This window comes from Pongo pygmaeus, chromosome 14 (genome assembly GCF_028885625.2).
Source record: "Pongo pygmaeus isolate AG05252 chromosome 14, NHGRI_mPonPyg2-v2.0_pri, whole genome shotgun sequence".
Taxonomy (NCBI): Eukaryota; Metazoa; Chordata; class Mammalia; order Primates; family Hominidae; genus Pongo; species Pongo pygmaeus.
In genome coordinates this window covers 78973054-78986625 of record NC_072387.2, presented here as the reverse complement: position 1 = coordinate 78986625, position 13572 = coordinate 78973054, and the positions used below count along the sequence as shown (strand labels likewise).

Genomic DNA, 13572 nt, shown 5'->3' with positions numbered 1-13572 from the left:
TTTATTTATTTTTGGTAATAGCTTTTCCAACTGGAATGAGGTGATATCTCATTGTGGCTTTGATTTGCATTTCTCTGATGGTTAGTGCTGTTGAGAATTTATTTGTATATCTGTTTGCTCCCGGACTTTTCTTTCTTGGGAAATTTGATTACCAATTCAATATCCAAAATCTGAACAGACCTATATGTAGTTTGATACTAGGTTAGATAGATATAGGTCTGTTCATATTTCATATTTCTTCATGATTAGTCTTGGTAGGTTGTATGCCATCATTACTTTTTAATGTAAATTTAGGTGTATATATATATATATATATAATTTTTGAAATAATATCAGAAACAGAAAATGTGTGATCTATTATTCCCTAGAACTATTTTATTATTAATTATCAACAATATTTGGTTCAAATAACTCAATAGTATAATTTATCAGAGTAATGTTTATGAATAAATAAAGCAGCTTGAAGTAAACATTTCCTTTAAAACAATAGAGAATAAGAAGTTCATATCATGTTTATTTATAAACTATGTACGAGGACTGTGCTAGGTGTCTCACAGAAAGATGCCCATAAGTAAAGTCCCTGCAAAATACATTTAGTTACATTTTAATATCTTAGGGTTATTCCATACTTCTTTTGAGTTAAATCATCAATTTAAATGAAAGAGAAATAAGTGAGGTTCAGATTTCATAAGGTGTTTAGAATGATTAAAAACTTGTAAGTGAATAATTATTTCACTTCTGGGTGCTTTTGCAAGCAATTTGTAAATTGTTCAATACTTGTTTTTTAAAATGCTCCTATTGGTTAATTTTAGCATACCACAAGATTGAGAGTTAGCAGACTACTTGTCAGTAATCAAGCAAAGAGGTATTACACGCATAAAGGCATAAAGGGAACACTTGGGCAATCAGATATATTTTACTATGGCAGCCATTATGAGAAACATAAACAGCTTTAGAAAAACATTCCCAGGATTTAAAATAATTTTACATATCAAATTTTAGAGTTATTATATGGTATTAGAGCATGAATTTGTAAATCTACATCCTGATTGATTTATATGCTAAGTAATACTGTCTTCCTATGCATTTATTTAGAAATTGAATATTATAGATTTAAGTCTACTTATAAATATATTATATTGGATATATTGTCCAGAAAAATTTCCTCTGCAAACCCCAAATATCTGAGACAGGTCTCAGTCAATTTAAGAAGTTTATTTTGCCAGAGTTAAGGGCTCATGGCCATTACACAGCCTCGGGAGACCTGACAATGTGTGCCAAAGGTGGTTGGGGCACAGCTTGACTTTATACGCTTTAGGGAGATACGAGACATCAATCAATATGTGTAAGATATACATTGGTTCCTTCCGGAAAGGTGGAACAAATTGAAATAGGGAGGGGGCTTCCAGGTCATAGGTAGGTAAGAGACAAGTGGTTCCATTCTTTTGAGTTTCTGACTAGCCTTTCCAAAGGAGGCACTCAGATATTCACTTATCTCTGTGAGCAGAGGGATGACTTTGAGTTATATCTGCTGTCCTTTGTCCACAAGGAAATTCCTTGTGAGGGAGGTACATAGCTTTTTTTTTTTTTTTTTTTTTTTTTTTTTTAATCTTAGTAGCTATCTTTTCTAGGAATAGAATGGGAGGCAGGTTTGCGCTAAGGAGTTCCCAGCTTGACTTCCCTTTGGCTTTAGTGATTTGGGAGTCCCAGGATTTATTTTACTTTCACACCTCTAATCTCATTAAAACACAAACAAATCATATTCTCCCTCTATTCAAAAACCACTATGGCTTCCTGTTGTACTCGGGAGAAGAGTCTACATGCACCTTGTAAGCTGCCGTTTACCTTGAACCACCACTCTCACTTCAGTCTCTGCCCCAGCCACTCTGGCTTCCTTCCTGCTTCTGAAACTTTTCACTCACTATTTAGTCATCCTTAAATCTTCCTCTTCCCCAGATATTCCTGAACTCACCTCCAATCACTACTACTATCTTCCAAGTTTTTTTTTTTGCAAAGGTTTCAGTGAGACCTTTTCTGGTTACTTATTTAAATTGTATCCACTATCTCTACCCTCACCAGTTGCATTACTGATCCTGCTTCTGGATTCTATGTCCCTTGCACTTTGAACCTTCCCCAGTAGTAAATGATATTTATGTTTACTTTGTATATTCTGTCTATCCCTGCTTCAGTAGAATTGAGTGCATGGATTTTTTTTCCTGTTTTGTTCATGGACATAACAATAAAAGTTTTAAAAATGTGTGGCACACACCAAACATTCAAAAATATGTAGTGAGCAAATGGATAAGTAAATAAATGCAACGCTGTGCCTTACTGTGATAAAATCATGACTATGATTAAATGGGGAAGGACTATTTTATTAGGATTAGACAATGTATTCAAATCATGTTAGTACCATTTATGATGCATAACTTATTTGGGGGGTTCTATCATACTTCTCATTAATAAAATAATTATAGCAAGATGAGTGTATCAAGTAAACTTCAGCAATTTTCAATCATACTAACATTGTTGCATTCTTTTTTCCTGTAAAGTCTTGTCTTTAGCTATAGTATAAGCACTGAGTAAGAAAGTTGTTGTTAAGATAATACTTTTAGTTTATTACATTTATTTATTGTTCTAAACTGTGAGGATGGAACACAAGGTACAGGCATGTGTTACATACTGCCAAATCACTTGCTTATCAACAAGTAGGATAATGCCTTTCTTCTGTTTCTGTTCATTGTCTTATATTTTATTCTGTATTTTAACAGCCATTTCTTAATATTTATTAAACTAATATACTAATATTACTTATTTTTGCAGTATGCAATTTAAATCTATCCAACTTTCAAGAAATAGAGGTTAAAATTATAGTTGTCTCAATTTCATCTAGTATACTGCAATTTCTATACAAAAATAGAAATTTCTAGTATATATGATCATTTATTGAGTATCTTTAACAAAATCTCCCTGCAAAGTAATATATTTCCAACACATTTGAGCCTCATACTTTGAAAATTTATTTTAAAGGACCTTTTCTATATTTTGTCATCCAGACTATGATATTAAATCACGTTTTTCCAATTGTGTTTTTAGGTTGTATTCAGTTGGAGGTCGTGATGGAAGTTCCTGTTTGAGTTCAATGGAATATTATGATCCTCATACAAATAAGTGGAACATGTGTGCTCCCATGTGTAAGAGGAGAGGGGGTGTCGGAGTGGCCACATGTGATGGTTTTCTTTATGCAGTAGGAGGTCATGATGCTCCTGCTTCGAATCACTGTTCCCGGCTACTGGATTATGTAGAAAGGTAAGACCCCAAGGACACTGTTATAGCGAAAAAGACAGTGCAAATCACATTGATGCCTGCTTCAAGTGATTGAAAAAATTGCGTTATTTAGGAAGGGTAAATTCAACACCTAGAGATAAATTTTTAACTCCTTTCTCTCTCTCTCTGCCTCTCTCTCTCTCACACACACATACACACACGTACTTTCTTCTATTTTCTTATTCTTTTATTCCTTGCTTCCTCCCTTCAACTAATATTTATTTAAATCCCCACAATGTTTTTTCACAAGTCCTTAAATAATCTTTAAATTTCTTCTTGATATACTTTTAAAACACACATTAAAACAAAGTTTTGAGTGATTTATGAAACGTGAATATTTGTTAACGCTTTTAAAAATACTGGATATTTTGCTTCTGTGTTCTAGTCTTCTGTTCTTGTTTGTTTTACTGCCCTTTCAAGCTCTCAAAGGTGAATTATTAAGTTCTTATTTTATGACATACCATTTTTAACATAAGACAGACTGATTGGAGCTATATTTTTAATAATCCTGGTGTGTGAAGGAAACATAGGTTCTCTTATAACTCTTTCTAAAATTGACCAGGTACATAGAAGCTAGAGTGGGATGACACCTTGGCTTCAGTCCTAGGAATACAATGCAGAGACTTCTGGCACAGCTATCACTGAGTTCTCTTTGGGCTGTGCGTTACTTAGAACTATTATATGGTATGCAGTAAGGACCAAAGAGTCCTTAGTAAGATGCATGGTAATATTTCCTATTACACAGGTTACATAATGACCCATGGGGAAATGAGGATAGGGAATATTTAAGTCAATTGGTTTATCAATTGGTATAAGATAAGTAACTCTACTGTAACAAATAACTTTAAAACTCTCAGTGGTTTAATACCATGATGCTTTTTTTCCTCATTCATTCTACATATCCATGGTATTACCACTCTGGTACTCAAAATGAAAAATAACCTAGAATATTGATCATTGCTGGTCTCTATGTCAAAAGGAAAAAGCCAGAGAGTAGTAAATTTTTAACTGGTCCTTAAAGATTTCAACTGCAAGTAATAGAATTCTCTTTTGTTTGTACTACAATGACAAACCAGTAACATGGCCACAGAAAGCTTTATGGGAGTGGGAGAGCAGTATCCCAACTTGTATCTGGGAGAAAAGCGAGGTGTTTGGCTGATAGCACTGACAGCAGAAAAATTGTCCTTTTTATGTTAGGAAAACACAGTCTGTATCCTGATTGAGGCCTGTCAGTGGTACAGATGGTAGGAAAAGGATATTCTTTCCCATTTATGAAATTGTTTTCTAAGGATGTATAATCATTTTTACTGAGGATAAGTCCATTGGCAAGAGATGGCTTTTGGTAAGCAGGCTGTGTTCAAATTGGATAAGATACAGAAACAGTGTTTACCAATCTTGCTACTCTGTGAAATGGACTGTAGCTTTATGGCTGTATACACATTGAGAAAGGCATTAAGTTCACTGCGTTTTCACTTTAATATTTTCTAGTCCATGGAAATCAGGAACTACAGGTGTCACAATGAAGACAGTGACCAGACTCCTAATAAATAGGTTTATACTTTTATACTCACAAATGTGCAATCATTTATTTTTAAAATGCTGCTAATAGACTGACAACTGACTGATTTACATTTTCTCTGCCAAATTCTTGAGTAAACGAAGAGAAGAGATGAATATGATGAGACTCCTACTTTTACCTTGAATATCTTATATAAATGCTGCTAATGAAATGATATTTCATCCAAATATTCTCATCCAACTCGACTTTATAATGTATTGAAATGTTGTTTGTGAACGGAGGCATAAATAATTCAGTCTAGGAATACATTTATGTTGGAAAATTACATTTAAATAAGCATGACTATTTTGAGTTATAGGAGTGCAGTGGATATGAGCAGCTTAAGTAATGCAGAAGCACGCAGCATTATCATGATTCTTATCCTAGCTCATACTACCCATCAGATTAATAGCACTTTTGCACTTTTTATAACATATTTTCTATAGTGATGATTTCACATGTAACTCCTCAATAAATCAAGATATGCAACTGTGCCTCTGTGGAACCATTTTGCACATAGAATGTAAAAATGTTTTGTAGTATATAATCATAGGCAAACATCATTAGAAATAGCAAGAATAGTGTGCAATGCTATGTTTTGTAGACAGATGGATAGATCACATTTTATTATATCACAATGATTTCCTGCAGAAATGTAAACTATTATATAATGGTGGTGTTAAGTACAGTTATATAACGTTTATCAAAAATTGTTTGCACTCAGGCTGTCTTAAGCACAAATAATACTGGCACCTCAAATCAGAGAAGGTAGAAGGCAGGGACTGAATGAGAATGAGGACTTTAGAATAGTTTATGGAACAGATGAAAACTAATTTTGTGACTGAGCCTCACCCTAGTAAGAGCATCTTGGTGGACAAAATCAGTGTCCAAAATGTGCATTGAGTTTCAGGAGAAGTTAGGTCCAGAAGATGTGATCTATTAGGCAAAGAACATTCATTCGTTTACCTATTTAGTCAGCAACTATTGTTTTCCATGTATTTGGCACTATGCTATACAGAGCTTACAGTATTAGAAGAAAGAGACAAATAAATAAGTAAACCTTTAAGATACCAAACAAAATTGGAATCTAGGCAACTGATCAGAAAATATGCTCAAAGGCATCAGTCCCACTGCTGAGTAATAATAGATCAGAACCACCTTTGACCTCACATCTGCATCCCGGTAATGAGGGCTGGTGAAAGAAGGGTGTCAAGATAATAGGAACCTTCTATACCAGACTTTGTAATACCCACTTCTGCATCTTCTAATTCATTCTTCTTATAGTTGCCAGAGGGATCATTTCATATGGCAAATTTGACCAGAAAGAAAAATTGAGTTTTATTTCTTTGTACCAATTATTAACATTATAATTAAAATTCTTTTTACATCATTTTTTTTTATTACTAAACTAGGTGCCATGTGCTGATACTGCCCAAGATAGCTTTCCACCCACCTCTATATTCTTGTGCTTGGTACAATTTCTGGCACAGAATAGGCACATAACAAGAATGTATTGAATCAATCAGACACTAGGAAAAATGAACCTCAATATTTCCACAAGGAAAACTTTCTTGAGATAAACTGTAAATAAGTTGTTATACAGACAAATGAATTGGTAGAGAAATTATAGAAGATAAATGAATAGATAGAGCAGAAGGATGGGTGGATGTTGAGATGGATTCATGGAAAGGCAAATGTAATCATTTGAGGTTTACTTTATGACCCAGAATATCATAAAATTTGGTAGAAATTTGTTTGGTATTGCAAATCCAGATTTGCATTTGCATCATCTTGTTGGGGTATTATTTCCATATACTTTAAGTAGAAAATTTTTGAGATAGATAGGGCCTCAAGAGGTAAGCAATTGTTCAAATACTAATTGAAAAGCATATCCTTATATCTTATCTAAACACTATTAACAAATGAGTATCAAAACAATTTGGATATATTATTGTGATGTGCTTCTTCTCCCCTTCCCCCTTCCCCTTCCTCCCCCAAACCCTTTCTCATTCAATATATTATTGCTGGAGTCAGCTGCATGAGTGTAGTGTGAAACAACTAGCTAGTTTGTTGTTGTCATTGTTTTTCTGTTACTGCGCATTCATAATGTTTGCTATTGGCTAGCAAATTATGCTCAAATTTTGGATAGACTATGTTAATATGAGGATTATATTAGTTCATTTTCACATTGCTATAAAGAACTGCCTTAGAGTGAGCCGAGATCGCGCCACTGCACTCCAGCCTGGGTGACAGAGCGAAATTCCGTCTCAAAAAATAGAATAAAATAAAACTGCCTTAGACTGGGTAATTTATAAAGAAAAGAGGTAAAATTGACTCATAGCTCCACATGGCTGATGAGGCCTCAGGAAACTTACAATCGTGGGAGAAGGGGAAGCGGGCATGTCTTATATGGCAGCAGGCAAGAGAGACAGTGCACGAAGGAGGAACTTGCCAAACAGTTATAAAACCACCAGATCTCGTGGAAACTCACTCACTGTCACAAGAATAGCGTGGGGGAAACCACCCCCATTATCCAATCACCTCCCACCAAGTTTCTCCCTCAGCACCCGGGGATTACAATTCAAAATGAAATTTGGGTGGGGACACAAAGTCTAACCGTATCAAGGATTCTATGCTAACCTAAGTATTTAGGAGCCCTGCTTTATAAGCAGATGCAGCAATTGGTAGCTGATACAATAGCTATACCAATTTAGTTATGTGATTTGCTATTTCCCTCAATGGCTTATGAGGAGCGACAGAGAAAGGAGGTGACAGAATAACCTGCTGTCCTTAGATATGCTGCCCAGAATTCTTCTGGCATCATGATAATTTATCTGCATGTTTTGAGGAAAAAGAAGGATTCTGTGGAAATACAAATATGCACAAATAAATGAAACATGCATTATTCTATATAGATAGAAGGATATTGGCCAGGGGCAGTGGCTCATGCCTATAATCCTGGCACCTTTGGAGGCCGAGAACAGTGGATTGCTTGAGCTCAGGGGTTTGAGACCAGCCTGGACAACATAGCAAAATCCCATCTGTACTAGAAATACAAAAATTAGTGAGGTGTGGTGGCACATGCCTGGGGACCCAGCTACTTGGGAGGCTGAGGTGGGAGGATCACTTGAGCCTGGGGAGGTTGAGGCTGCAGTGAGCCATTATTTGCCACTGCACTTCAGCCTGGGCAACAGAGTGAGACCCTGTCTCAAAAAATATATAAATAAATAAAATAAAATAAAAATAATTTGGATTTATAGTGCTAATTATGGTTTTCTGTCATATTAGTAGAGGAACTGATTACATAAATAATCTATTGTTCTTTAGTTTTGAACTGTTAAGTGTATCCAATTTTTAAAGTTTGTTTAAACTGGCATTCAGATTTCCTGGGTATAATCCATGTTCTGCTGACTGACAATAGTTAAAATAATTTTTAAAGGTTTATTGTGACAACTGCATCTGAAAGGAGTCAAAGAGCCGTTTAGCTTTTTTTTTGTTTTCTTTTTGTTCTGTCAACAACTCATTTCTCCTCTCCTCAACCTTGAAAAATGGATGTAACAAAATATGACATAAGTCAAAATAGAACTTTTCATTCATCTTTATACAGAAGTTGAAATCAAATTAAGTTTAAAATTTTTTTTGCATTGAAAATGAACAACAGATATTGAGAAGGGAAGCAGAAATTTATTTTTTCCATCTTCCTTTCTGGATCATTCTATGCCCATTATATTTTTAAGAAGGGGATTTAAAAAGTTGGGAGAATATCAATAAGTACATCGAAAAAGAGTACACATTTAAAATAGACATTAAGCACATCATCAGCATAAGAGCCTGAAACCCCCTGAATATATTGAGGAGATTTTTCTCTAACATTGTGCTGACTGCTTTCTCCTCTGTCTTGGGGTTAAAATTAACAGTGAACTCAAAACTATTTCAAGGTTTTGTAATCATTTGAGGTTTACTCTATGACCCAGAATATCGTAAAATTTGGTAGAAATACCATGTGTACCAACAAATATTGTCTATAAGGGTAACCATTATACCACTAACATTATTTATATGTTTTTTAGAAAGTTATATGTTATAAACTAAAATATGAAAAAAAATATTTTCATTTCAAATATATTAGGATCTACCCTAAGACTTTAATTCTTAGAGTTCTCTTAGGACAGAATCAGTTTGATAAAGCATGTATATAAATCCAATATGAGTTTGTCACATAAAGGCACATTTGGTTTAATATTGAAAAGAGTAATAAATGTAACTTAATACAATGACAATTAAATGAATATCTGAATAAGTGAAAAAATGATAAAAGTCAATATCTAGTCATTATAAAAAATGCTCACCAAACTTGAAAAATAAACTAATGTTGTTAATTTGATAATGAGAATCTACAAAATATTCATAGTCAAATATTGAAATGTTTTGTGATTTTCATTAGAATGAGAAGAAAAAAATGACTGCTAATACCATTTTTATTAGACATGTTAACAGAACAACTAGCCAGTGTTAGGTAATAAAAAGAAAGCAAATTGCCAACAATTGGAAAGGAATAAATAAAAATGCCAGTATTCAAGATTATGTGATAAATATCGAATAATTTCATGTGAATCAAACTAGAAACTGTTAGATTGAATTAATAAGATTGCTATATACTCAGTCAATATAAAAAATTAATTGGGCTAGGCATGATGGGTTATGCCTTTAATTCCAGCTCTTTGGGAAGCCAAGTCAGGTGGATCACTTGAGCCCAGGAGTTTCTGACCAGACTGGGTGACATAGTGAGATCTCATCTCACTAAAATTTAAAAACAATAATAATAAAAATAAAAAATTAGCCAGGCATGGTGACACATGCCTGCAGTCCCAGCTACTCTGGAGGTTAAGGTGGAAGTTTTGCTTGAGCACCAGAGGTAGAAGTTGTGGTGAGCCGAGATTGCACCACTGTCTGGGTGACAGACTGAGGCCTTGTCTCAAAAACAAACAAGCAAACAAACAAAACCCAAAAAATAAAAAATAAAAAACAAAATTTATAAATTTAATGCAGTCTTTTTAAAATTAAAATTGTTTCATGTAGTTTGATTGTGGTTGTGTGTATATTGGAAATATGATCCTAAAATTTAAATTAAAGTTAAAAGGGTCCTAAGTTCCAAGACAATCTTGAAAAACTATATATAAAGGCTTATTATTAAATTATTTTAACTGGACATTGTAGTAACAATACACTATAAATAAGTAGACAAATGGAATAGATTTGTGTTCAGAAACAAAATCACACATATAAAGAATCTTGATTATGGCAAAGGAGAAACTAAAGAGGAGTGAGGAAAGGCTGCCAGCATGACAAATGTGGCTGGGTGATTTGGATATCTCATGTGGAAAATCGTAGTCTTACCCTCTATTGCATATCACATTAAATATCAACTCATGGTGGATTTTAGATTTAAATATGACCCATAAAACAATAAAGCTGTTAGAATACAACACAGGAGATCACCTTCAAAAAAAAAAAAATGAGGCGTGAAAGACTTCTTAACCTGGACCTACATAGGATCATCTATAAAGAAAACATTACAGTATGGGACGTATCTCAAAATAATAAGAGCTATCTATGACAAACCCACAGCCAATATCATACTGAATGGGCAAAAACTGGAAGCATTCCCTTTGAAAACAGGCACAAGACGGGGATGCCCTCTCTCACCACTCCTATTCAACATAGTGTTGGAAGTTCTGGCCAGGGCAATTAGGCAGGAGAAGGAAATAAAAGGTATTCAATTAGGAAAAGAGGAAATCAAATTGTCCCTGTTTGCAGACGACATGCTTGTATATCTAGAAAACCCCATTGTCTCAGCCCAAAATCTCCTTAAGCTGATAAGCAACTTCAGCAAAGTCTCAGGATACAAAATCAATGTACAAAAATCACAAGCATTCTTATACACCAATAACAGACAAACAGAGAGCCAAATCATGAGTGAACTCCCATTCACAATTGCTTCAAAGAGAATAAAACACTTAGGAATCCAACTTACAAGGGACGTGAAGGACCTCTTCAAGGAGAACTATGAACCACTGCTCCATGAAATAAAAGAGGATACAAACAAGTGGAAGAACATTCCATGCTCATGGGTAGGAAGAATCAATATCGTGAAAATGGCCATACTGCCCAAGGTAATTTATAGATTCAATGCCATCCCCATCAAGCTACCAATGACTTTCTTCACAGAATTGGAAAAAACTACTTTCAAGTTCATATGGAACCAAAAAAGAGCCCGCATCACCAAGTCAATCCTAAGCCAAAAGAACAAAGCTGGAGGCGTCACACTACCTGACTTCAAACTATACTACAAGGCTACAGTAACCAAAACAGCATGGTACTGGTACCAAAACAGAGATATAGATCAATAGAACAGAACAGAGCTCTCAGAAATAACGCCGCATATCTACAACTATCTGATCTTTGACAAACCTGAGAAAAACAAGAAATGGGGAAAGGATTCCCTATTTAATAAATGTTGCTGGGAAAACTGGCTAGCCATATGTAGAAAGCTGAAACTGGATCCCTTCCTTACACCTTATACAAAAATTAATTCAAGATGGATTAAAGACTTAAACATTAGACCTAAAACCATAACAACCCTAGAAGAAAACCTAGGCACTACCATTCAGGACATAGGCATGGGCAAGAACTTCGTGTCTAAAACACCAAAAGCAACGGCAACAAAAGCCAAAATTGACAAATGGGATCTAATTAAACTAAAGAGCTTCTGCACAGCAAAAGAAACTACCATCAGAGTGAACAGGCAACCTACAAAATGGGAGAAAATTTTCACAACCTACTCATCTGACAAAGGGCTAATATCCGGAATCTACAATGAACTCAAACAAATTTACAAGAAAAAAACAAACAACCCCATCAAAAAGTGGGCGAAGGATATGAACAGACATTTCTCAAAAGAAGACATTTATGCAGCCAAAAGACACATGAAAAAATGCTCATCATCACTGGCCATCAGAGAAATGCAACTCAAAACCACAATGAGATACCATCTCACACCAGTTAGAATGGCAATCATTAAAAAGTCAGGAAACAACAGGTGCTGGAGAGGATGTGGAGAAATAGGAACACTTTTACACTGTTGGTGGGACTGTAAACTAGTTCAACCCTTGTGGAAGTCAGTGTGGCGATTCCTCAGGGATCTAGAACTAGAAATACCATTTGACCCAGCCATCCCATTACTGGGTATATACCCAAAGGACTATAAATCATGCTGCTATAAAGACACATGCACACATATGTTTATTGTGGCACTATTCACAATAGCAAAGACTTGGAACCAACCCAAGTGTCCAACAATGATAGACTGGATTAAGAAAATATGGCACATATACACCATGGAATACTATGCAACCATAAAAAATGATGAGTTCATGTGCTTTGTAGGGACATGGATGAAATTGGAAATCATCATTCTCAGTAAACTATCGCAAGGACAAAAAACCAAACACCGCATGCTCTCTCATAGATGGGAATTGAACAATGAGAACACATGGACACAGGAAGGGGAACATCACACTCTGGGGACTGTTGTGGGGTGGGGGGAGGGGGGAGGGATGGCATTAGGAGATATACCTAATGCTAAATGGCGAGTTAATGGGTGCAGCACACCAGCATGGCACATGTATACATATGTAACTAACCTTCACATTGTGCACATTTAAGTTTTAGTACCCTAAAACTTAAAGTATAATAATAATAAAAATAAATAAATAAATAAAATATATTTTAAGCCTAAAAAAAGAAAATATTACAGTAAAATGTCTTCAGAAGATACCATTTAGAGGGTAAAAAGTTGTCGGAGAGTGGGGAAACTATTTGCAATACATATACCAACAAAAGCATTGTTTCCAATATATAGGCAAATTCTAGATATCATTTTTAAAAGAACAGAAAAACTAGGCAGAAGATTTGAACAAGAACTCTTCAAGAGGTGATATCCAAATAGGCAATGACTACTGGGAAAAAAAAATGATTGGATGGCATTAGTCGTCAGGGAAATGCAAATTAAAATTACAATATTATACCATCACCTACCCACCAGAAAGTCTAAAATGAAAAAGCACATAATACACATAATACTGCATGTTGGAGAGAATGTAGAACAACTGACGTGCTCATTACACTGATGGTAGGAGTGCAGTGTAAATTAACACAGCCTCTTTGTAATAACAATTGTCAACATTCACCACATTTCAAAGTATACACTCTTTTTGACCCAGAAATCCCATGCTAATATCCTTTAGAAATGCATACATACAAAAACATCTGAATGAAAATGTTTATTAGGAACATTATTACCATTATGCAGTTATAAACAAATAATTTGTATTGAAATTAATTGTTTTATATTTTCAGAATATAAATAGTTTTTAAAGTCTAGGAACATTTCTTTTGATAATGTCATGAAACCTGGTAAATGTTGGTTTTCTTTACAGGAAAAAATAAAAGTATTTATTTTTAGCCAACACTATTGGCACTCTCAATTGCTCAATTCACATCTAATTTCTTAAAATTAATTAATATATAGATTTTGTGATTAATGTACTTGAAATCTATGTGCCACTCTTTTGAAGCAGGCTATCCATTCTCACAGCATGGACCTTCATTTCTTTCTTTTTTTGTTT

At 34.6% G+C, this 13572-nt stretch overlaps 1 protein-coding gene across 2 annotated transcripts in view; it reads left to right on the top strand.

Annotated features, from left to right (window-relative positions):
* KLHL1 (kelch like family member 1) overlaps positions 1–13572 on the top strand; it is a 416652-nt gene that overhangs the window by 392400 nt on the left and 10680 nt on the right. For both annotated transcript variants that reach the window (XM_054446371.2, XM_054446370.2), the window contains one exon: positions 3097–3309. In XM_054446371.2, coding sequence (XP_054302346.2) covers positions 3097–3309 — 213 coding nt within the window. The remainder of the gene's footprint in view (positions 1–3096; positions 3310–13572) is intronic.